The sequence below is a fragment of the Truncatella angustata genome (assembly GCF_020726525.1).
Source record: "Truncatella angustata strain MPI-SDFR-AT-0073 chromosome Unknown BKA67scaffold_12, whole genome shotgun sequence".
NCBI classification, from domain to species: domain Eukaryota; kingdom Fungi; phylum Ascomycota; class Sordariomycetes; order Amphisphaeriales; family Sporocadaceae; genus Truncatella; species Truncatella angustata.
The window spans coordinates 338,701-363,383 of NW_025763392.1; the positions used below are offsets into that span (position 1 = coordinate 338,701).

General features: G+C 49.3%; 5 protein-coding genes across 5 annotated transcripts; 3 read left to right on the forward strand and 2 right to left on the reverse strand.

Annotated features, from left to right (window-relative positions):
- The first annotated feature begins 77 nt into the window (after window positions 1-77).
- Window positions 78-11,066, forward strand: BKA67DRAFT_127245 (uncharacterized protein). Its single transcript, XM_046094979.1, has 2 exons — window positions 78-5,201; window positions 5,330-11,066. Exons 1-2 carry the CDS (start codon window positions 224-226, stop codon window positions 10,801-10,803), a joined length of 10,452 nt encoding a protein of 3,483 aa, XP_045951527.1. The 5' UTR covers window positions 78-223; the 3' UTR covers window positions 10,804-11,066.
- A 499-nt stretch (window positions 11,067-11,565) lies between these two features.
- On the forward strand, window positions 11,566-13,668 carry BKA67DRAFT_595948 (putative amino acid transporter; the record flags this gene model as incomplete). Its single annotated transcript, XM_046105241.1, has 6 exons — window positions 11,566-11,930; window positions 11,991-12,552; window positions 12,672-12,755; window positions 12,871-12,899; window positions 12,961-13,124; window positions 13,184-13,668. The coding sequence occupies 6 exons, from the start codon at window positions 11,566-11,568 to the stop codon at window positions 13,666-13,668; spliced, it is 1,689 nt and encodes a 562-aa protein (XP_045951528.1).
- Window positions 13,669-15,503: 1,835 nt separating this feature from the next.
- On the reverse strand, window positions 15,504-16,607 carry BKA67DRAFT_586737 (uncharacterized protein). The gene is made up of 2 exons (XM_046104274.1): window positions 16,125-16,607; window positions 15,504-16,044 (listed from the first exon to the last, which is right to left on the reverse strand). Exons 1-2 carry the CDS (start codon window positions 16,183-16,185, stop codon window positions 15,851-15,853), a joined length of 255 nt encoding a protein of 84 aa, XP_045951529.1. The 5' UTR covers window positions 16,186-16,607; the 3' UTR covers window positions 15,504-15,850.
- Window positions 16,608-16,993: 386 nt separating this feature from the next.
- BKA67DRAFT_670514 (uncharacterized protein) lies at window positions 16,994-18,424 on the reverse strand (the record flags this gene model as incomplete). The annotated part of the gene is made up of 4 exons (XM_046108673.1): window positions 16,994-17,593; window positions 17,651-17,750; window positions 17,805-18,097; window positions 18,181-18,424. The coding sequence occupies 4 exons, from the start codon at window positions 18,422-18,424 to the stop codon at window positions 17,403-17,405; spliced, it is 828 nt and encodes a 275-aa protein (XP_045951530.1). The 3' UTR covers window positions 16,994-17,402.
- A 2,927-nt stretch (window positions 18,425-21,351) lies between these two features.
- BKA67DRAFT_651494 (uncharacterized protein) lies at window positions 21,352-23,412 on the forward strand (the record flags this gene model as incomplete). Its single annotated transcript, XM_046106075.1, has 5 exons — window positions 21,352-21,670; window positions 21,729-22,004; window positions 22,236-23,022; window positions 23,161-23,202; window positions 23,375-23,412. Exons 1-5 carry the CDS (start codon window positions 21,554-21,556, stop codon window positions 23,410-23,412), a joined length of 1,260 nt encoding a protein of 419 aa, XP_045951531.1. The 5' UTR covers window positions 21,352-21,553.
- Between the last annotated feature and the right edge of the window lie 1,271 nt (window positions 23,413-24,683).

The window sequence follows — 24,683 nt, forward strand, 5'->3', positions numbered from 1 at the left end:
ACTATACGAGTATTAGTGGTTTCGACTTCTTGTGACTATGCTGCGTCCTGCCCCACTCCCTTTCGGGCCAGCTTCATCATGTCCGCGTCTATCTAAATTGCACAGAGACTATTTGGTACGTTGGCTCGTCGCAAACCGAACAACATAAGAGGGTCTGCATTGAGCCTACTCGGGTGGTTCTGAAGGTTCAGTACACAACACAGCGTGATAATAAGTGTTCGAAATGGGTTACTTGGAGGACATACCAAATGAGACCTCGATCTCTCCGTCTTGTCATGCCAAATCGTCACTGGACCGCGCGGCACAGCAAGTGCACTCCGAACTAGTTACTGCTTTCTGGAAAGAACAGTTCATCGGCTTGGACACGCTGCCATTTCCCCAGCTGCCTCACCCGGGATATCATGCCCGAGCAGATAAAGTTCACGACCATTTATGCGAAGACATAGTTCTTCCTACAGATGATACAACGCGCTCTGTTATAATCAGAGCAGCATGGGCAACGCTGCTTTCTTGGCACAGTGGATCGCCTGACACCACGTTCGGCGCCGAGATAGGGAGCTGTGATGCCACGAGGTCAACGTCTGCTGTTGTTCCTGTGCGGATTACGGTTGATGAGCACACGACGGCTGAGCGGCTCTTCGAGCGGGTCCAAGACCAAGCTTCATTGATGCTTCCATTCACAGATATAAGCTTGCGACAAATAGAGAGTGTGAGCGAAGAGGCACGGAGAGCCTGTCAATTTCAAACGCTTCTTGTCGACCAATATAGTGGCGTATGGGCCAGGAGGACGGAATCCTCCAGTCCATACGCCATCATTCTTACCTACCGAGTTGAAGACGGTGCACTGTGTCTATGTTTTAGATATGACCATAACCTGCTGGATGAGCAAGAAGTTGAACGGCTTGCACATCAGTTCGCGCTCATTCTGCGGCAACTTTCCACCGAAGATGCAACCAAGACGAAGTTGGGCGATCTTGACGCTGCAAGCGACCTCGACTTGACCACGATATGGAAATGGAACGCGGAGCTCCCCGAATCCGTGGATATGCTCGTCCATCATGTCTTTGCTGAAAAAGTCCGCGAAAAGCCGGCTGCACCAGCTGTGTGTGCCTGGGATGGCGATTTAACATATGGAAAGCTAGACAAGTTATCCACGAAGCTGTCAAACTTGCTCATCAACGAGGGTGGCCTCCGACCGGGGATGATTGTGCCACTTTGTTTCGAAAAGTCCATGTGGTTGTTAGTGGCAGTCTTGGGTGTAATGAAGGCCGGGGGTGCGTCAGTTCTTCTGGATGTTACTCTGCCGACCGAGCGCCTACGCAACATCGTGCAACAGTTGCAATGCAGTCTCATACTATGCTCTACAACGAAGGAAGATCTTTCAACCGATCTTGTCAACGGAAAGGTCTTCACTGTCAGCAAGGCGTCGGTTGACACCCATCAGCAACTCTCATGGCCGCCTTCTCAGCCACGTCCTCTCATGGATGCGGAATCTCCATTATACGTTGTCTTCACGTCAGGCAGCACGGGTACTCCTAAGGGGGCTATTGTGACGCACAAAAACTTTTGCAGTGCAATCAAGTACCAGCAGGCGGCCCTCGGCTACACGCCCCGGTCTCGTGTTTTTGATCTCACATCATATGCCTTTGATGTGACTTGGAGTAATATGCTCCATGCTCTGGCAGCCGGCGCATGTGTCTGCGTTCCCTCGGAAGAGGGTCGATCTACCGCGGATGATATAGCGAAATCGATAATCGACTTGCGCGCCAATCTGCTGCCCATCACACCAACAGTTGCGCGAATGATAGACCCCAAGGAGCTACCAAGTATTGAAACGGTTTTATTTACCGGAGAGGTACTGGCGAGGTCTGATGTCACTCGATGGAAATCTAACAATGTCAAAATCTGCAATGCGTACGGGCCAGCGGAGTGTACAGTCACCAGCACGGCGGGAGATGTTGATATCGAGTCAGAAAGATTAGATCCACCTAGTATTGGCACCGCTGTCGGTGCTGCAGCTTGGATTGTTCGACCTAATACCAATTGCTTGGCGGCTATTGGGACTCTCGGGGAGTTGTGGCTTGAAGGCCCAATCGTCGGCGGGGGTTACCTAGCCAAGCCGGATAAGACCAATGAGGTCTTCGTGGAAGATCCGGAATGGCTCTTGCGGGGCGTCCCATCAAAGGGAATACCAGGCCGGCGAGGGCGACTATATAGGACTGGCGACATGGTTAGGTACGATGCCGCTGGTACACTCTTCTTCGCGGGTCGAAAGGACAACCAGGTCAAGATACGGGGCCAGAGAGTGGAGCTCGGCGAGATTGAGCACCATGTTCGCGATGTACTACCTAACCAGGTAGAACAAGTGGTCGTCGAAGTCATTACACTAGACTATGCCCAAACTGCGACTCTAACGATGTTCTTCACCTTGCGCGGTGTCAGAGACCAGGATTTAGAAAACGTGGCGGCGCCACTGGTAGCAGATCTACAGCACAAATTAGTGGACCGAGTCCCTACCTATATGATACCAACTGTATTCATTCCGCTGGCAAAACTCCCCATGACCGCAAGCGGGAAAACAGACCGTCGCAGCCTTCGTGAGATGGGCGCATCTGCCGACAAAAACGCGCGTCTTACTAATAAATCATCCCTAGCTACCCAGCTATTGTCTTTAACAGAAACTGAGCGTAGGCTGCAGATGCTCTGGGCGTCAGTGCTTCAGCTCAACCCCTACCAGATTGGCGTCGATGACAGCTTCTTGGGCCTTGGTGGAGACTCCATTCAAGCCATGCGTCTCGTTTCTGCGGCGCGTAAAAGGGGCATGCTCTTGACAGTGCCAGACATTTTTCGTCAATCCAGCCTCCAGGGCCTATCCAAGTTAGTGGAATTCAAGATGCACAGCACCGAAGTCCAGGAAGTACCGCCACCCTTTTCACTGATCCAATCGGGCACGGATGTAGTGGAGGCATGTCGTATTGCGGCGGCGGTCTGTTCAGTGAAGGCCGAAGACGTTGAGGATATCTTCCCCTGCACCCCCCTTCAGGAAGGCCTGTTGGCTATGACAGCATTGAGCGGAGATAAGTACATTTCCCACGGACTCGTGGAGCTTCAACCTGGAGTCAACATAACTGGGCTCCAAGAGGCTTGGGACAAAGTCTCCGTAGTGGCGCCCATACTACGGACCCGGATCGTGGACCTGCCAGGCCAAGGTCTAGTGCAGGTAGTGCTACGAGGGGTCAATGGGTGGGCAGATAGCGAGTCGATAGAAGAATATCGACTTGGAGCACCGGAGCCTATGGGACTGGGCACTGAGCTGACGAGGTTCCATTTAGTGTACGATGATGCAGAACATAAAGTCTTCCTGGCTTGGACTCAACATCACGCTGTCTATGATGGGTGGTCACTTGATCTCCTCCAAAATGCCGTCGAACACACGTACCGAGGGGGAGACATGGAACCTATGCCAGGGCTCCAGCCGTTCGTCCAATACCTGCTCCAGTCAGACAAAGAGGCATGCGAAGCTTTCTGGCGGAAGCAATTTGACAAACTTGAAGCGCCACAGTATCCAGTTCTTCCAAGCGCTATCTATCAACCGAAAGCCGACAAGGCAATCAAGCATGTCATTAACAATGTCCAATGGTGTAAAGGCCAAGTCACACCGTCGACTGTCATTCGGACAGCCTGGGCGACTGTAATTTCTAGGCAATGCTCGTCGCCTGATACTGTGTTTGGCGCTGTTGTACTTGGTCGCCAAGCCCCAGTACTGAATATTGAACGCGTAGCAGGGCCGACAATCGCTACAGTACCCATTCGCGTAATCGTAGATGAGCAGGTGACCGTGACACAGCTGCTCGAGCGCGTACAGAATCAATCAACGGAGATGATCCTCCATGAGCAGACCGGGCTACAGCACATCCGCCGAATCAGTGAGGAGACAGAGCGCGGCTGTCGTTTCCAATCACTATTGGTCGTCCAACCTGTCAAACAGCTCGATCGGCCGCTTGAAGTTTTTGTCAGGCCTTTTGATGATGAAGATAACAGTGCTGAAGCTGAGCTAGACGGAGTTGATGCGTTTAGCACACATGCAGTTACTATCATTTGTCAAATTGATGGCACCAATGTTGGACTCTGCATGCATTTTGATTCGAGTGTCATTGGCGAGGGCGAAGCTGAAAGACTGCTTCAATACTTGGAGCACGCTATTCATCAGCTCTGCCAACCGGATTCGGCCGGGTCGCCCATACGCGATCTGACTATGACTACTGACCAAGATCTTCGCACCATATGGTCCTGGAATGCCAACCCGATTGAACCCGTAGAGGCGTGTGTTCACCAACTAATCAGCCAACGCGCACATGAAGACCCAAGCGCCATGGCCATATGTGCTTGGGACGGCGAGATGTCTTATGGCGAACTTGATGCCCTTTCCACCTCTTTGGCTGTTGAGCTTGTGACCGTTGGGGTCAAACCCGGGGCTATCGTTCCCCTCTGCTTTGAAAAGTCTAAATGGGTTCCGGTCGCAGCACTTGCCGTTATGAAAGCCGGTGGTGCCTCTGTTACCATGGACTGCACACAGCCCCGGGAACGACTCAATAACATCGCCCAGCAAATTGGATCTGATATCATCTTAAGCGGCACGTCCACCACCGCCCTAGCTTCATCAATTTCTGGGAAGTTACCACTCATAATTGATGAGGAATCATTGTCACGGTTTCCATTGAATTCTATGCCCCATCAGAGAGCGACTGTTTTGCCTCTGGTCAAACCGACTGAACTCTTGTATATCGTTTTCACCTCGGGTAGTACCGGGGCTCCGAAAGGTGCTATGATTACCCACTCCAACTTTGCGACCGCTTCGCGACATCATGGGCCGGCGTTGGGGTTCAGAAAGACATCTAGAGTGGCCGATTTCGCATCGTATGCTTTTGACGTGTCTTGGGCTAACTTTTTGAACACTATGATGGCAGGTGGCTGTCTGTGTATTCCCTCCGAAGATGACCGGAAGCACGACTTTGTTGGGTTCATGTCCAGATTTCAGGTCAATTACGCGGACCTGACGCCGTCCGTTGCAGCTGCGTTGGACTTGAACCTAGCGCCACATCTCAAGACCGTCGTAGTCGGTGGTGAGCTCGTTGAATTAGACAAGTTTGAGCATCTGCAAGATCTAGAGTCCTTGATCATTACCTATGGTCCAGCAGAATGTAAGTTGCTCACATGCCATTTCACTTTCGGCCTCAACCCGAGATCTATTCTGTGAGGGAGTGAGGCAGTGTGTTGTTGTATGGGTATTAGCTTGTCGTCGAGTACATACTAACACGAATTCGTATAGGCACGGTTACCGCAACCGCTATTGACGTTAGACACCACAAGACTCCGGCTGGCTCTATTGGTCGGGCTTGTGGCTCTACAACTTGGATTGTACATCCGGAAAAACAGGAACTTGTCCCTATTGGTTCGGTGGGAGAACTTGTCCTCGAAGGCCCGCTCAATGGCTTAGGCTATCTCGGCCAACCCGAAAAGACATCGGCCAGCCTTATCGATAACCCTCATTGGCTCACTCGCGGCGCAATCAGCGAGCCTGGTCGTCGCGGTCGAGTTTATCGCACTGGGGATCTTGTTCGTTACCATTCAGATGGGTCATTGATATTTGTCGGCCGTATTGATAGCCAGGTCAAGATTCGTGGACAGCGGGTCGACCTGAGCGAAGTCGAATTGCATGTTCGACAATTGCTGCCGTCCTACCTGTCAAACTCCGTTCTAGCTGAAGTGGTAAGGCCTCAGGGCATAAAAGCTCCTATCCTGGTGATCTTCTACACTATTCCAGACGAGGAAAATGTGACAGCAATCAAGGAGCAGTTCTCTCCGCTTTTGGATGATCTTGAGAGAAAACTAGCCATGCAGTCACAAGTCATTATACCACCTGGTGCTTATATTCCCATTCCGCATATTCCGATTTCAGCCACAGGTAAAACTGACAGACGCGCCGTTCGGGAATACGGTGCTTCCCTGGACCCTGAAACTTTCTCAGCGTTGAGCATGTATCGCTGCGGCGAACGCCTTGAGCCCGTCACAGCGGCAGAAAAAAAGCTTCAGCTACTGTGGAGCTCCGTTCTTGGACTCGATCCAAGTCAAATAAGCGCAGACGACAGTTTTCTACGTCTGGGAGGCGACTCCATTGCGGCCATGAGGCTTGCGTCGACAGCACGACAGAACAACGTTCACGTCACGGTAACTGAGATTCTCAAGCACCCCCAACTGAATAGATTAGCCCAAGTGATTACTTGGGGATCCGACCAGCGGTTAGATAGCCAGCAGGAGCGTACAATCGAGCCGTTCTCGTTACTGCATGGCGGTATGAATGTTGATCATTTCCGAAGGCAGGCTGCCGAACTGTGTTCTAGAGATGTGGCCGACATCGAAGATTTACTACCTTGCACAGCGATGCAAGAGGGCCTAATAGCGCTAACGGCAAAACGATCTGGCGATTACGTCCAACGCACGCTTCTAGAGCTACAGCCAGACGTTGATCTGGATCGATTTCGATCAGCATGGCAGCTAGTCTACAGGGAGACTGCTATTTTGCGCACCAGGATTGTTCACTTGGACGGTCACGGTCTCTTCCAAGCCGTGGTTCGTACGCCGCTTATATGGAAGCATAGTTACTCGATCGACAGCTATCGTCTTGATGAGAGGGACGAGGAATATCATCATATGTCCATGAGTCCGGGGACTCCTTTAACTACTTTCGGAATAATTGATGACGCCGAGTCCAATAAGAGATATTTCGCGTGCACGCAGCACCACGCCACCTACGATGGGTGGTCGTTGCAGTTGCTGTACGATGCTTTCGAGAATATTTATCAGAAACAGGCAAGGGATGCCTTTACTTCTTTCCAGGCTTTCATCAAGCACGTCCTTGACCAAAATCACGACGATGAAGCAGCTTATTGGAAACAACAATTCGCAGGGCTAGATGCCCCGCAGTTTCCGGCGATGCCGAGCAACCACCAGCCTCGGGCAAACGAGGCCCTGAGGCACGATATAGGTGGTATTGAGTGGTCAGGCGATAACGTCACTCCATCTTCCGTAGTCCGTGCCGCATGGGCAACGCTTCTTTCCTGGTACGGTGCCTCACCGGACACAGTTTTTGGGGCGGTCGTGCTTGGGAGACAGGCGCCGGTGCCAGATATCGAGAAGCTGGTCGGGCCTACAATTGCGACGGTGCCGATTCGGATCATTGTGGATGATGACTCCACTGTTCAAGAATTACTGCGACAGACGCAGAAGCAAGCAACAGAAATGATCCAATTTGAGCAAAGCGGCCTTCAGAAGATTGCTGCCTTCCATGATGACACACAGCGTGGCTGTCTTTTTCAGAGTTTACTCGTGGTCCAAGCAGAAGAGACATCCGACGATACAGTCTTCCAGAGCACTGTTTTCAAAAATTACAACGCCAATACCGAGACTAACGGCGACCTTGATGCGTTCAGTACATACGCAATCAATCTTACTTGCGATATTCAGCGTTCCGGGGTCATTCTACAAGCCAAATTTGACTCCGATGTCCTCAGTGTATCAGAGGTGCAAAGAATGTTGCAGCAGTTGGAGCATATACTGCGGCAGCTCTGCCAGCCCGAGACTGTAACATCGCACCTAAGGATGGGGGATCTGAGCATGACCTCAGAGCAGGATCTGGAGACCATCTGGAACTGGAATATGCAACTTCCTGATACGGTATCTGGATGCGTTCATCATGTCTTTGCTGAAAGAGTCTCCGAAAACCCATCGGCACCGGCCGTATCCGCCTGGGATGGTAAGCTAAGCTATCGCCAGCTGGATGACTTATCAACTCGTCTTGCACATTGTTTAATCGGCGAGGGAGTCGGCCCGGGAATCATCGTACCAATCTACCTGGAGAAGTCGGTTTGGGTTCCTGTGGCAGTTTTAGCCGTTTTCAAAGCAGGTGGAGCTGCTGTAATACTTGACGCCACCTTACCGGTAGAGCGCCTGCGAGGACTCGTAGGACAGCTCTCTCCGGTGCTCTTATTGACTTCTGCTACTCATTACGGCGATGCTTCCCGAGTTACCACAGCACCCACAATAACAGTCAGCGAGTCCACATTGGAGAAACTGAAACCGTCCGGGGCAGGAGTACAGCTGCCTGACGTCAAACCCAGCTCGCCGCTCTACATCGTGTTTACTTCTGGCTCCACTGGTCAGCCAAAAGGAGTAGTTGTGACACATGAAAACTTTTGCAGCGCCATAAAGCACCAGCAGATACCTCTAGGGCTAGAACCTACGTCGCGTGTGTTTGATTTCACGTCATACGCATTTGATGTTGCATGGTCGAATATCCTTCACACCCTTACCATCGGCGCCTGTCTTTGTATCCCATCGGAGGAAGAGCGAATGACAGATGTTGCCGGTTCTATCGCGCGCCTCTGTGTCGACTTTGTTTTTATCACGCCAACCGTCGCAAATATTCTTGAACCTTTAGCCGTGCCTGGGCTAAAGAAGATTGCCTTCGGAGGCGAGGCGCTGAAGCGGAGCGATGTGGAGAGGTGGGCATCCAGACCCGACGTGATGTGCTATAATGTGTACGGACCGGCAGAATGCACTGTAATTAGCACAATTGACACTATGAGCCCGCTTGAAAAGGCTGAAATAAGTATTGGCGAGCCATACGGCATCGTGGCATGGGTCGTGAAGCCCAACGCAAATGGTCTAGCAGCTGTCGGTACCGCTGGCGAACTGTGGATCGAAGGACCTAACGTTGGTGAAGGGTACCTCAATAATACGGAAAAGACGGCCGATGTGTTTGTTGAGAACCCGCAATGGCTACTGCGTGGAGCAGCTGGTTTCCAGGGTCGCCGAGGGCGATTGTACCGGACGGGCGATTTGGTCCGGTATAATCCTAATGGGTCCCTTCATTACTTCGGTCGGCGGGATACCCAAGTGAAAATTCGTGGTCAACGCGTTGAGCTCGGAGAAGTTGAGCATCATATCCGACAGCTTCTCCCGGTCGAGTTTCAGCAGATTGTATCAGAGGTCATTACCCCACAGAGTACCAAGATCCCTGCTTTAGCTGTGTTCTACACTGTTTCGGAGAACTTGGGCCCCGTCGGGCTGGACAGTAGAAATACTGCCATACCAGAAACCTTCAGGGAAGATCTTGGCAAATTAGTTCCTGCGTACATGGTCCCGACCGTCTACATACCTCTATCCGAGTTTCCCATGACTGCGAGTGGCAAGACAGACCGACGTGCCCTTCGAGATCTGGGCAAAAGTTACAGCCCACCCAGCATCATGGAGTTGGACGAACAACCTCCGCAAGACTCTGCGCTGACCGAGGAAGAAGCCCATTTAAGGGAAATTTGGGCCGGTCTACTCAACCTCGACCGATTTCTGATTGCTCCGCGGCACAGCTTTTCAGCACTTGGGGGTGACTCGATCAAAGTCATGTCGTTGAGTATGGCAATACGCAGGCAGTGGCGGTTGAATATACAAGTTCCTAGGCTGCTTGGGCCACAAGACACACTGGGATCCATGGCCAAAATGGTGTCAGACTTGCGAAAAGGACAAGATGTTGTCAGACCCACGCCTATGGACTTGGAAACCGAGTTAGCAGCACTGACCAACAAGCTCCGATCGCCGCTGCGCATAGCACCAATTGTGTCGAAATCCACAGTCCTGCTTACAGGGGCTACGGGTTTCCTTGGAATCCGCATCCTCCAGCATCTTCTTATATCGCGGGCCTTCGAGCGAGTGGTGCTGCTGGTTCGTAAAACGAATAGAGACAGCCCTTGTTTCGACCGGGTACGCGATGCGGCTGTGGCGGCCGGGTGGTGGGAGGAACGTTTCACATCGCCTATTGAAGTTTGGGAAGGCGACCTTTCGGCAGACAGGCTTGGGCTTACTGCTCTACAGTGGTCGTCCCTCTGCGGCGTGCCTACCTCAGAAGGCGTAGTCAACGCCATCATTCACAATGGTGCGGCTGTCCATTGGAGCACAGACTACGAAAAGCTGAAGGCTGTGAACGTAGTATCTACGTTGCAGCTACTACAAGCGGCAATTCATTCAAAGGCCCTGAAAAGATTTGTCTACATCTCGGGCGGCTTGGATGCTGGCGATTGGGCAAGCCCGGCCTCTGGCAACGTGGCTAAGCAGGCCACTGGATACGACATATCGAAACACATCTCGGAGAGACTAGTCACCGCCGCCGCATCCCAGCAGGGCGAGGAGCGGAGCAGGTTCTCGATTGTTAAGCCCGGCCTGATCATAGGCGACAGCGAAGGCGGCGTGGCTAACCCGGACGACTTCCTGTGGAGGGTGGTTACTACAGCGATTCATCTCCGGACGCGGCCGGTTGAAGCCCCTAAAGCGTGGCTGGCTGTTTCCGATGTCGCCTCCATCTCGAACATTGTACTGCATCATGCGACGGCCGACGACGTTGACCATTTTGTCGAGTTAAACCATGGCTTATGGGTGGAAGACTTTTGGACGGCAATAGAAAGCGAAATCAGACAAGTCTTGCGGCCCGTCTCCTGGGACGAGTGGATTCAATTGGCTCAGGAAAGCATGGCCGTGGAGCGCGAGGCACATCCTCTTTGGCCTGTGCAACAATTCCTCGGCGCGTTGGGAGGTGATGCACCAGATCACGTTGAAGAGATGATCGGAAATGGCCGGGTGGAAGCAGCGATCCGGCGAAATGTTAGGTATCTACGAGAAATGGGCCTTGCTGGCTCGGGGGGTGCTGCGTGGCAGCAGGCTGCCTCCACGGTCACTATGCGAGCTCGGCGATAAGAATAACGATGTACGATTTATGTGGGAGGTTTGGAGGTATTGGATATGGAATATTGCGGACGACTGCGACAGCCCGTGTCGCGCTTTCTGAGTCGACCAGAGAAAGAATGCGACTCTAGGTAGAGTCTAGGTCGGGGTCAAACAGTTAAAATTATTAAATCATTCAACGCCCAAATGTGCTCACCGGCTAATCTAGACTAACTAGAGCCTAGAATGCCACATAGACTAGCAATTGCCGGCAATATACTGAAACACGAAGCGGGATGTCGTAATAGCACATTGTTACACTACTATCATTGGGGCAGATCACGTCTCTTATCAGCCCCTGCTTGATTAGCGTGCCAGAAAAGGCAAGTCCAGATATCGGTATTACATGATGATGCTATGACTCCAAGGAGCTTGCTTCAGTCTGCAACGCTTGATAGATATGACCTGGAAGATTTGGGTGGAATTTGATTATCTACTGTCTGAAACGACTATGCAGGGGCCGAATAGGGTAACACGGAGTATACCAGTGGCCTGCCACCACTTTACGATCCGGCTGCCGTTCTCTTCCTCTGTCTATTCCTCCTCTCTTTTGAAGGGCTCGTACTCCTCCCCGCCTGCGTTTTCATGACTATCTATAGGTTTGCACATGAGGAAGGACTCGATTTGAACATGGAAGGTTTAAACAATGGGACGGCCGCAAAGGTTGACACGCACAGCTCCGAGAAGACGACCGGGGACTTGGAGCCCCGCACGAGTAACGTGGGCACTGGCAACATGACCACGTCGGATACGGGTGCTATACCACAGGATCGTAAGCTCCACGACCCAAATGTGACCTTTGACGAGTACCTCTACTTTGCCAAACAAACACGAGCAGAAGAGGATGCTCGCCCGCGCACTGGACGCGAGACGTCTTTTTGGTCTCTCATCTTCCCATCCAAGTCGGAGGTAGGTGTTGCTCAAAACAATGGTCCAAGTGAAATGAACCACAACAGTCTTGCCATCGTGAGTAAGGATGAGTGGGCTGACGCTTCGCGTGCCCTACGAACGGCGACCAGAGGTGCCAGCTTCTACCTCATCACCACGGATATTCTGGGCCCATTTGGCCTTCCATATGCTTTCGCTACAATGGGCTGGGGGTAAGATTGGAATCCAAAATTGTTCCGAGCAATTTTGTATACATGCTGACTACTGTGTAGGCCCGGCATCGCACTCTACACTGTGTTTGCAGCCCTCGCCGGCTATTCAGGTTGGCTACTTTGGGACATGTTTCTAGGGCTGGACTCGTACCAATACCCAGTCCGCAGCTTTGGGGACATAGGTTACCGCCTATACGGACGGTGGTTGCGTCATATCTTCAACTTTTTACAGTCCATCCAACTCTTGCTAAATGTCGGACTGATCGTCATCTCCAATGGTGAGGCACTCTCGCAGGCTGCCAGATTCAGACTTTGCTTTGCCGTCTGCTGCCTTGTCTGGGCTCTCATCGGTATGGCTGTCGGCCAGATTCGTACGCTGCAGAAGTTCGGGTGGCTCGCCAATGCCGCCGTGTGGATCAACCTCGCCTGTATGTTTATCACAATGGGGGCTGTCGCTCATGCGCTACCTAACTACGCTGGGGCATCCCAAAGCGCTGGCGCCGTGATTGATAATGGCACACTTATCACGCCTGATGCCGAGGGAAATTGGCCGCCGGTTCAGACGAGTGGTAGCCTTCCCGGCTCCGATGGTTTTACTGGTTCTGTGTCAGGCGCCATGCAGGTCAGTAACTTCAGTCCTTCCATTTTGATGTTACCTATCCCCATACAGTACTACTCCTAGTTCACTCTTTGTGCTTCTTACTACGGGTTTTCTTCAGTTAACATGCCTTTACCAAACAGGCCATTTTCTCATATGGTGGCGCAATGGTTTTTCCTGAGTTCATGGCGGAGATGAAGCGGCCGAAGGACTTTCTCACCGCTATGGTAGGTATTAAATTTCTATTATAATAAATCAGAAGTAAGCCGAAATCATAGGCTTGGCTCTATGATTGTTGAAAGATCAGAGTTTCTAGAGTTGTATGCTGACAAGATGGATTAGTGGGCTGCACAAGCATTTATCTATTTCTGGTACGTTATAAGCAATAAGGCAATAAGCAGCCTAGGTATACTATCTGATACTTCATAACAGGTACATGTTCTACGGTCTTTTTATATACGGCTACCAGGGCCAGTATGCCATCAATCCTAGCTACCTCGGTGTCAGCCAGTACAGCCTCCAAACAGCGGGTAACGTCTTGGCTATGGTCAGTGCTACTATAGCAGCAGCTCTCTATGGCAATATCGGGATAAAAGGCATGTTTTTTTCGGTCACACAGAACGCGCCCACTCAAGAACTGACAACGCATGACTAGTCATCTATAATGCTATCTTTGTTGAGTGGTTCCGAGCCCCAACACTTACGAGACCATTCGGCAAGGTGGCCTTCGGGATGCTGGTGCCCTTGTACTGGTCTACCGCCTTCGCCATCGCAGCGGGCATTCCTAACTTCTCGGGATTGACGTCGGTAGTCTCGGCGGTGTGTATCTTGCAGTTTACCTACACATTTCCGCCGATATTGGCGCTGGCCTTCTATGTCCGGAAGCATGCGCTAGTTGACGGAGAAGGCTACAACCCGGCAACGGGTCGCACGACACACGGCGATTCGGGTATTCGTCGTTGGGTTCGTGGCTCCGTCGCCCGTAGGTGGTACGTCAACATTTTTAACGTCTTCTACTTCCTCGGCTCCTTGGCACTGGCGGCTCTGGGCGCATACTCGTCTATTGAGGTCCTGAAAGCCGCCTTTGGAGACAACACGACCAACTCGTATGTTTGCAAGAGCCCGCTGGATGGCTCTTAGCCTGTTAGGACTTAAACTTGAAATTTCACATGACAGCGAGCCTCGCGGCGTTTGTGTATAACAAGAGCATTGACTCAGGGAGACGTTTTTGAGAGAAGGGTTTTAAATTGGGTTGAAAGGAATGTTAAAGACTTCATTCAGAATTATATTGTACACTCACTTACGATAGATACCGAGTCCCTTACTTCGACTTGCAATCGACTAGTTATTGTTAAGCCACTCGTAAATGTTTTCATCTGAATGTTCACAAACAGTATTAAAAGTCTTCATCCTCGAATAGTCTGTTCCTGATTAAGACAAGAGGCTTACGCAGCACCTGGTCTAACATGAACATTCCAAGCACTCCCGATCCTTAATTTCTTTCCGCGGCAGCTGAAGTCTCAAGACCATGGGATTTAGCATGACCAAGATTCCCATATAAATAATGGAATTGGTAATGACGACCGAAAGCCACATTGGAATGGCGTTGATGCGTTTGTTGTTTCTAAAGGTTCTACAAGAGTCGTCATCGGAGAGTATTTGATCAAGTTGGCAAAGAAATAGGATATCATTCATGCGGTAACATCACTAAGCATCCCGTAGACCGATTATCGAAAATAACGAACGTTGTTGAATATGCTTTTGTGGAACATGAGAGTCGTTGTGTTGACCAGTCCCAAGCCAACGACGGCGGGGATATTGATAACGACTTTGTCTATAGTAAGTCATGGTCATGTGTGAAAAGGGTTAAAATAAGATAACAAAAAACATTTTCAATAGACAGCACAATTCTCATTCTAATTAGCCTTTCTTAGACGAGGAAACGCGGATCGTCAAGAATTGATTGAGCATCGAGCCCAAAACTTGTTGTTGTCTAGCTGCCCGTCCATCGCAGCTGCTTGTGACTCCTCAGTAAATAATCCCGAAAATGTGTCAGTGAGCTCAAAGACCTACCGTATGACTGTAGAGCTGATCACTCCAAAAGATAGTGCTCCGACGCACAGATAGTTGTCGGGTTGCAGCGCACTACCATTGCGGTGCCTTGCCTGTATTATAAACTGTAGAGCTTCCATGGGCTGATGGTGACACTCCGCAACCACAGGATTTGCCGAGCCGGGTTGACTTGACATTACTTGCAAGGTTCTCATTTCAGGTATCTTCGGACTGCTTTTCACCATGCATGTATGCAAATTTGATTTCAATCCGTATAAATCCTACAGGCAGTGCTTCTCCAGTGTTTTGACCCGGACCGCGGTATTCAAACTCCCATGTATACATGGAAAATCAATTGTGTACAGTACTCTATGGGAGAAAAGCGGTTTGGGCTTACTACCTGAGATATCAAGCAAAACCAAGCTATTCAAATTGCGTGCGCAGCGCCATGATTTACTCACAGGGTAATGGATGCCTCAGGCCTCCACCTAGGGCAACCACTTTAGGTAACCTTCAGTGGAACAGAGGATAGCTCTGTTCTTCACCGTTACATCACACTCCATATCAATACGTCGACTACTATGATCACCAGACGTGACATTTCTATCACAGAGACTTTTCTCTTTAGGTTCTTCGACAATTCGTTCCCTTCGACCGATCTAGATACCAATTATGCTAATGGTTCAAAGGATTCTTTGACTGTTACTTACTATAATCGACGTCCGATATTGCTCGTAAAGGAATAGATCGACAACAGCTCAGAGTGAAAGACTATTCCCAATTAGATTTCTCATTGCCGGCTCAATACTATACAGTGGGTCTTGAGATAGGGTAAACCAAATGACACCTAGCAGTCGACTTATTGCCAGTTCCATCTTGCACAGCCAAATGCTTGCACCAATTAAGACGCAGTTTCGCATCACGCATGACCTGGATTGATGCACGTATGTTCGGCAACACAAGGATGCGACAGTTGGCCTGCATGAATGCGCCAACATTCAGGATGCCAAGGCTGATGTCACAGTAAGATGATTAAGAACACAGCCTGCATTTCTTCAACATGTGGATCGCTATCATGATTACTTGGTTGGTACTTCTGGTTGATAGGCCACTTATATTTGCTCGTGAAGCTCGGTAGAGGTTTTGACCTTGTAAAACTTTTCCTGCTCCGTTCCTCCACCCGTGCTGCCGCTCGTTCAGGCCTCAGCCCAGTCTCGCAACACGTTCTCCTCATTTATATTTTCCAACCACAGCCACCGGGAAGCCACGCTTAATTCTTGGCTGACCAAGAATTGTGTACCAGATCATCTGCATCGGGTGCGGCCTCTCTCTGATCTACGGTTCTTGCAGACCACGAGTTGTGGACGAGGCCGTCGGCATCAGCTACGGCCTCTCTTTGGTCCACGGCCCTTGCAGACCATGAGTTATGAACAAGGTCGTCGGCGTCAAGATTGCGAATAGATACTAAAGAACCATTTGTGTATGAGTCCTTCTGATGAGGCCTGTTTCTGATATGAAATGAGGATTAGGTTGGAGAAAATTACCTTGCGGCATGGGAATGGCAAGGGTCATGCCCAAGAATACCGTAAAGTAAGCCAGACGCATTTTTCTTCACTTTGGTTGTTGAGTGATGATCGTGTAATTTGAATTTTGTGCTTCGGACAGTGTGGACGACTGACCAAAGTTGGGGTGGACGTATATCTTTATCCCGTGGGGATTAAGTTTAAATACATACATCTTCTTGTACTTAAGTGGCTGATCTGGGGTTGATCGCTTGTAGCGATTATCCTCCGTCATTTACCGGATGGTTGTCACCACTCAGGGTCGAACAGACAGCTCATATGCATCTAGTATGGTGCTGTCATACTACTGATCTTACAAGCGTTACACTTGTCCAAATCCCTCTCTCGTGGTAACCTTAGATTCCTTCTCATGCAACCGGTCCTCTAGGTCTCCAGCCTATTGCGACAATATTCCCGGCGGACCCGACTGGAGGCTACATAGTAGGATTTCCCCACCTTCCCCACTACTAACGCGCCATTCTGCATCAGCCTGGGGCATCTTGTGTCACTAGATATCAGGAATCACTACGTCCACTCCTCGCAATTTGTTGGATTCCTTTTGATAGAAATACCGTTGTTTTAGAATCATAGGGCGGAAAGAAAAAATTTATTTTTGAAACCCCCCCAAGAAGGAGAAACAAGGATGTTGAGTCAGCGGCGGACCTGATCCACGTTGTAACACTGTCCAGGCTTCCAGCACTATGAATTATGCTGGTCATGCGAGGTTGCCTGATGGCCAAATCTCAACTGGTCAGCCGTCTTTTACAGCCTTAATTCTTAAACACTTCAGCTTCACACAAGCCAACCATGGGGTCTACGACAGCTGACGAGGATGCCAGAATGAGTCCCTCCTGTCAACGGGTGAAAAGCTCGATTCGAATGATACTACATATCGGCCCAGCGCCAAACCGCGATGGATTAATGTTGCATGTGCTGTGATAGCATCGACTATTTCAGGATATGTTCTCGGTTGCAGTCTTGCAATGCTTACGGACAGGGCTCAGTTTGGACTTCCGAGTAAGCACGTCGAACAAAGCCTGAAGAAAATCCACTACTTACTTTTAAAAAGTGCCCCCAGGTTCTGTTCATACGACCTGGGAGCACAATCTGACATTCAACCAAAGGCCGTCACTGGAATCCGAAGCAGCTTGGGGCACGATGATTCCTACCGGGCGAGGTTTCATACACCTTTCGCTTCGTAGAATTCCTTGGCCTATGTGAAGAATAAAGTGGGGTGAAGCTTTGCCCGTTTCAATCATGCTATACAAATTGTGAATAATCTGTCATGTCAACCTTCCTCCGTCTGGCCCAGTGATCTAGTGCCTGCCAATCCACACACTCATTGTCTGTGTACACTCTAGAGGTCGGTACACCATCTCTCCAGAAAAAGGTTCCAAGAGTTGTGTCGCCTCGACACATGGCGGACTCTCTCCAATATTCGAGACAGTGGTCTGTTCACTGTCAGTTGTGTTCAAAATGGTTCTCCGGTTGCGCATCGACGAGCATACCAATGTGAGCATCTTCCCTTTCTCGATCTGACTCTGACATGTTCGGATAGTAATGATTCAGATGCAGATACCGTCTTACACGTTTCTTGAAGGCCCAACACTGTTAGCAGAAAATACCATCACGTTGACAAGGCTAGTGGTCGATTGAACCTACGACGCAATGTAATTCGTGGTAAACGCCCATTTCGGCAATGTATCCAGAACCGTCCTTGAAAGCTAGTGTGGTGTCACCTTCACTGAAGCGCTCAAGTTCGTCGCCATGTACCTTGATCGTGAGTGCTACGGGGACCATTGTCAGGAAAATTATGATAGACTGAGAAAGCCACTGACGCGCTATAATGTCACGCCATGCTTTGTCAAACTCTGGCCGGGGCTTTCCAGTAAACGGATTGGGCCCATCAATATCTCGCCATAGGCGCTTCTTCTCATAGCGAATGGCGCTGATGGCTGGTGCTGTTTCATCACAAAACAATGCTTAACATAAGTTCTGCATATTCATGCGACGGCCAGATTTGATGGTGACGACTTACAAAATGTCAATTGAGGTCGTACGCAATCGGAAGCCTTTTGCTGTGTTCCCTGCATTTGGGAGTTCAGCCAGAGACCAGCGAATGCGACATTTGAGATGAAAAGCAGTGCAATGACTACGACCTGAATGTTCCGAAACCTTTGGAGGTATGTGAGTGAGCGGCTATCGAGGTCCTCGACCCCTGAATTATTGTCGTCCTCTTTTCCTGTGGGGTATAGACGGTGATAGTATTGAGACGAGGTCATTTCTCTCAGATTGATCACACAAAGTAAATGATGACGGCAGAACAAATTTTCAATATGGATTGAATTCCCCGCGCTTCACTTGGGTCTTCTCAAGCATCAGAAAACAAGCACATTGGCAGGGCACAGAATAGGCATATCTTAGCTTTGCAGTTGTACTAGTCTAGATCCAATGCGTAATTCTTGGCAGAACCCTCATCACAGGCGCCACTTGCTCCATAAGTAGTATGAGGGCTGCATCACAGAAATCGCGGAGTAGTAAGTGAAAACTTGGAATGGGGTGTACCTGTATAAATCCATCGAGCAACAATGCATGAGGGGTCGCGTGTAAGGTAGATCTATTCGTGTAACAGGTGGGGTTGCACGGGATGTCCCAAGATGCCCAACATTTCAGAGTTCTTCGGAAGCGTTAAAACATGCATATGGGATGATAAATGATATTTGTTAGTAATGATGAACACAATGCGAATACAACAGTGAGATTTCTGATTTCAGATCGTTCTCCATCCTGTTCATGTTGCTACCTCTGCGCTGTCAAAACACGGACAGATATCGTCAAATAGTTGCAACTTCTACTACCCCCCACGACTGTGCTTATCACAAGTGGGAACTGAGGTGCGCTGGCTTCCTGTCTTCCCATGTAACGATCGCTCTTCATGTTAGATGACCTTCGCATGGTCATATTTTTACTATTATAGGTCTAAGAAGAGCTCTTACCCCTCGGTTCTTGCACCAATTAAACATTACTGTTGTAGCTGCAGTGCGCAACCCTTAACACACCCCTAGCCAACCATTGTCTAAACTTCCCCGGGTCCAAACAGCACTCCCATTATTGTCAAGATCGATTCTTTGTCAGATACGTATGGACAAGATATCGTTAAGCTACTTCAGACACAACAAAATATCGACAGCTGGTCGTCATCGTACCCAATGCGGGCTATGGTGCGGTGTACGGTGATCTATCCAAATAAAGTCGGACGAAGTTCGGAACCTTGCCGAAATCAGTACCTCAGACAAGATGAGTAAACACATACATTGTCTGTCGACAAGAAACTGGGATGATTGATTAAACCCTTTGCGGCTGTTCCCGGCTGTCAGCTCACTTCGTGCTTATTGGCACGTCATTCGTCAGTATTGCGGCCATAAAGAAGCCGCCGTTCCCAATGCATATGGAATCGGTAGATCCGCCGCGCAGTACCTCACAGGTAAAGTCCGTTATGAAAGTCCGCGGCTGGTTACCTTCGTCGTAGACCAGGAGTAACTTATCCGTTAATCGACCCTCTTTTGAAGGTATCGCTAATGAGAGACTTAAAGGTTTACTCAAACGGACATAGGGAGCATTGGTGAACGCCGCTTCGGCTACGAGCAATAATTTGTCCCAGCCGATACTTCTGCCGACTTTGTGGCAGGGTAGGTCAGTTGTGACATGTACACTTTGGTTGATGCAGTGCATCGAATCGCAGTACCTCGAAAAGAATTGATGACCCGGTTGCTAATACGAAACAGATTGAGAAATCAACACGAGAAGGAACTCCAGGCAACTTTGTAACCATTGATGAGATCAAGGACTTCAATGAATGGTATCCTTGGAAAAGGAACTAACACTGGAACTGTGTGTACAGCTAGCTAGTCTTTATCAACAATTTTCAACTGCTTTTGGCCGCTAAAACCAACACAGCGGGCCACGAGAATCTTCTCACTGCCTGTTGTCCACCCATCGCATCCGTCAGTCGCTCAAAGAGTCCATCCATAATGTTATCTGGTCCGGCTAATTCACTTGGTTTTGGAAAACTCGCTCCCACAAACTTCCTTAGCATCCTCACATCCCAACTGATTGCCCAAAAGCTAGAGTCCTCCTCTTCGCTCGTTGTTTCATGTTCCCCAACACTGCTCACTGGTTCCACAGGGAAATCGCATATGTCCGATGTGAAAAACGACAATCTCGCGCGAGTGTTCCACTTGTGACGACGCACATCTTTTCAGTGCTCTGCCGCCAAGGGTATACAGTCCAGCCAGCTGAACTTTCCATCAACAGCACGTTTCCAACTCTGTTTACGAGCATCTCCACCCCCAATGACAATAGGACGAAAGTTATGGTCCATGATTGAGTCCAATATCGGCTGACATTTCGACGTAAAAGCCGCCTCGACAAAAAAGGGTGGCCCGTAGAACCAGATAGCCAGAGTACCACTGGGCCGCAAGCAGTACGAAGATATTATATAATGCTGTTGCTGTGTCAATCAATGGAAATGTCTCTACGCAACTAATTAGATCGACTGAATTATGAGAGTGATACTGCAGAAGATCCTTTCCCGAAGATAGGGTGTAGGAAAGACGCTCAGGCGATAGAGCTGAGTATCTACGCCTTGCAAAGCTCAAACTCGTGGGGTCATTATCGCTGGCAACAACGTGCTCAAAAATTTTTGCAAGAGGTCCTAAGGCAGATCCTGAGCCTGTGCCTATATCGAGTGTTACTAATCGCGATCGAGAATGCTTTGCTTAGAAATCCAGAACACGTTGAAATGTTCTCTCATCGTAGACGGGCCATGTGGCGATGTATTCATCCCAATAAGTTGCTTCAATGTTGTGTTACTTCCATAACTGCGGATCGTCTTTTTGTAGGGGACCTATGGTGAAAGTCGTCAAGCGATTTGGGGTTACATACAGTCGGCCAATTAATAGCAGAAAAGAGTTAAAGAAAACGCAGCAAGGCAATGCGCAATTGAAAGATTATACGAACGAGTATTTGGGACGTTACTTCGCTACAGAAAGTGAAAGACATAATTATAAGTATTATACATGCGCATCGTCCGCCTTTTGTAAATGCTGACAGGAATGCCCCAAGTTTTGCTTTTGGCGGGGCTTGCATATGGGGTTGTACCGATGCAATTCCTACTTCAACTAGACTAGTAGTTAGATACCTATAACTTATGCTTCCTAGCTCAACTGTAGACCACAACTAGAAATCCTCACCTGCCTATCATGTAGAAGAGTAGCACACAACCTCACCGCAAAAACCGCCAACACGCCTTTTATGGACACTTTTCCCTATTGTATTTCACCCATCGCTTCTCCTCTTTCCTGATCATTTCCATCCGAATCATCCACTGTTCTATTGAATCCTCATCAAACATGACCGACTTGACTGCAGACTACATCGTTATTGGCGGAGGTCTAACCGGATGCCTGGTAGCCTCGCGCCTAAGTCAGAGCGAAAAGGAACCCCGGCGTCATCCTGCTAGAAGCAGGGTCTGACCTGTCAACGAACCCTGCTGCTGCTGGGCTGCTGAGCAGCTTGTCTCTTCAGGGCGGCGAATTCGACTATGCGTATCACAGTGAACCTGTTACAAACACAGCCAACCGTGTCCACAGCCTCAACTCTGGTAAGGCTCTAGGAGGAGGCAGTATACTCAACTATGGTGGCTGGCTACGTGCAGATGCCGCGGACTATAATGAGTGGGGTTCATTGGTTGACGACGAACGCTGGGGATACCGAGGTCTTCTCTCTTGGTTCCGCAATTCAGAGAACTTTCATGACTCGGCAGCAGACGCCAATGCGCATGACTTCGATGGAACCATGCAGGTCATTTCAGTGTCAGCCTCTTAGTCGGGAGAATGCAAATATATGCTTCGCGATCATGTGAAGAAGGCATGGGCTGAGCTTGGTGTATCGCCCAACTTGCAAAAAGAGAATGGCTGGATTACGGGTTTGGCTGAGATGTACGAGACCTCGCGCGACGGAATGCGACAGCCATCAGACACAGCCTACCCACTCGACCATGTGAAGGTCTTTTCCAACACCATCGCAAACTAGATTGTATGTTCCAATAACACTGCTACTGGAGTGGACCTGGCCGATGGCCGCATAATTGCCGTACGAAGGGAGGCCATCATTTGCGCTGGTACTTACCGCACTCCCCAAGTGCTTTCGCTCTCCGGTATTGGCCCTTCAGATAGCCTTACTCAACATGGCATCTCTATGTCCATGAGAACCCAGAAATTGGCCAAAACATCCATGATCATTTTGTCGTTTACTTTGCCTTCCGTTTGTGTGATCCATCCATTGGCTACGCTCTTAGAAGCTCCAACTGCCTTCAAAGGCCTTCCGTGGGACTGGGTCGTGAGTCTGCCTCTCCCAGCAGAGATTATGACCAAGCATGAGTCCCAAGTCGAGAAGCATAACAGAAACCTCCACGAGGTACTTACTCTGTATGTACCACCTAGTATTCCAGGCATTCCAATACATGGTACGCACATCGCCACCTCTACAATGTTACTCATTCCCACCTCCCGCTGTACCGTGTCCATTCATTCTGGCAACCCAACCGACCCCCCATATATCCAGCCCAACTATTTCTCTAGCGAGCTGGACCAGGATTCTCTATTGCATGCCGCGCATCAAATGCTGAAGGCCATGTTGGCAACTGCGCCAATGAAAGCTATCGTCGAAAGTGAAACGCCGGCCTTAGGGAAAGGTCTAGATGGCTTGACACCTCTCACGGCCGATTCTAATTACGATACAACCAAGGAGAGAATTCGACGGACCGGAATGCAGCACCACCATTCCGGGGACTGCAGCTGTGGTCTATGCCGAAAGCAAAGTATTCGGCGTCAAAGGACTGAGGGTTGCCGATGCAAGTATTGTTCTGATACCTCTGAGAGGTCATCCACAGGCAACACTTTATGCCATGGCTGGGCAGCTGACTAACATGATCATTGAGGCTGCTTGAATTTGATAGGTACGGTAGGCAAAAAGGAGAGGGGCCCTCTACTTCGTATCAGTATGTTCCTGTTGTTCTTCTTCACTAAAGCATTGTCTTAGAAATGGGATGTCCTTGTTTGCACTTACTTTCCGCTGGGTACTGCACTGCTTATTTCTGTGTCGACAGACTTTCTCGCGTATGCTGAATATGTATAAGCGTTACAAATCCTCAAATGCTATGCATTTCATAGCATCGGCTCAGGAGGAGTTGAAATTTATTTTACAATAAGTCAATAAATATACTGTCAATATTCGCGCAACCTTCCGAGCCGTTACCGCTGAATGAGTCAATGGCAATTATGACAAAGTGGCTATTGCCATTAAACAAATTTCTTTGGTTGTTGCTTGTAGCGGCTCGGAATCGTATCATGATCGCATATTCGCTTAATTGCATAAGAAACTGGCTACGTCCCAAATAGTAATCAATCAATTGAAGGAGAGGTAGACTGTATATAAGCTGAGGGATCTAAATGAAGTGCTGACTCGGGCAATTTTCGGTTCTATCATCTTTCCCATCACTCACCCTGATGCCGCTTAAGAACCAAGAAAAGGTTGTATGCCAGTCTGTTCTAAATTGTCGGTCTTATAAGTATTTTTGATGGGATAAGTGACCTTTTCACCAAATCTAGAACAAAAAATGCCAAGCATGGACGAATACGGTTCAATTATTCTCCGAAATCTAACACAAAAGCTGAAACACAACAACTTCAAATTTAAGAGCTTGTCGACAAGGATATCATCTAAAATCACATGCAGGTCTACAAATATGCTGCACATCTTGCGATCGTCCAATTTACCTCGAAACTTCTCAGAGAGTGTTTCAATAAGCACATCGACTCTGTTGGTTGAAATCTATTATACAGTCTTTGAGGTCACCATCAGAGATCAGAAATCGCTAATGGGAGGACAATCATGATAAGCGCGCGACAAGTAATAGCCTCTTTCGTTTTCTTTTCCAAAAAAAAAAAAAAAAAAAAAGAGAGAATTTCAGACGTTGCCGGCCCGAGTTTGAGCTACCGATAAAATCTACAAGTCTTAGGCGCTACAACTCATCACCGGTGCCTAAACTAGCATCCTGGCCTCTCACAAAAGCCACATGCGGTGCCACAGCAACAATCCTGACCTGGGGGCCGGTTGCAGCAACATGGGCCCGAGAAACCATCACACATACATTCAATGCAGCGCTTTTCAAGAGGGCTGCGTGGTAGGTAGAAAGTCCCGTCATCCCTTAACTGTATAGATCTGGTTTCTGACGACCGCTCGAGCTGGCGACAAAACGTGATGGTCAGTCCTCATAGTCTTAACACTCCCGACCGATTCGGGTCTGGTAGCTCACCGAGGGCACGGCTAAAGCGACGCTCATTATAGCCATGATGACGGATTCGAAGGCGAGTAGCTTCATGTTTGTAACAAGATAGATGCTCAAAGTAGTGGAGCTGGATAGAATCGTTACGCCACGACGTGCAGGCCGGTTCTTGATGAATGGTAATGACTTCGGTC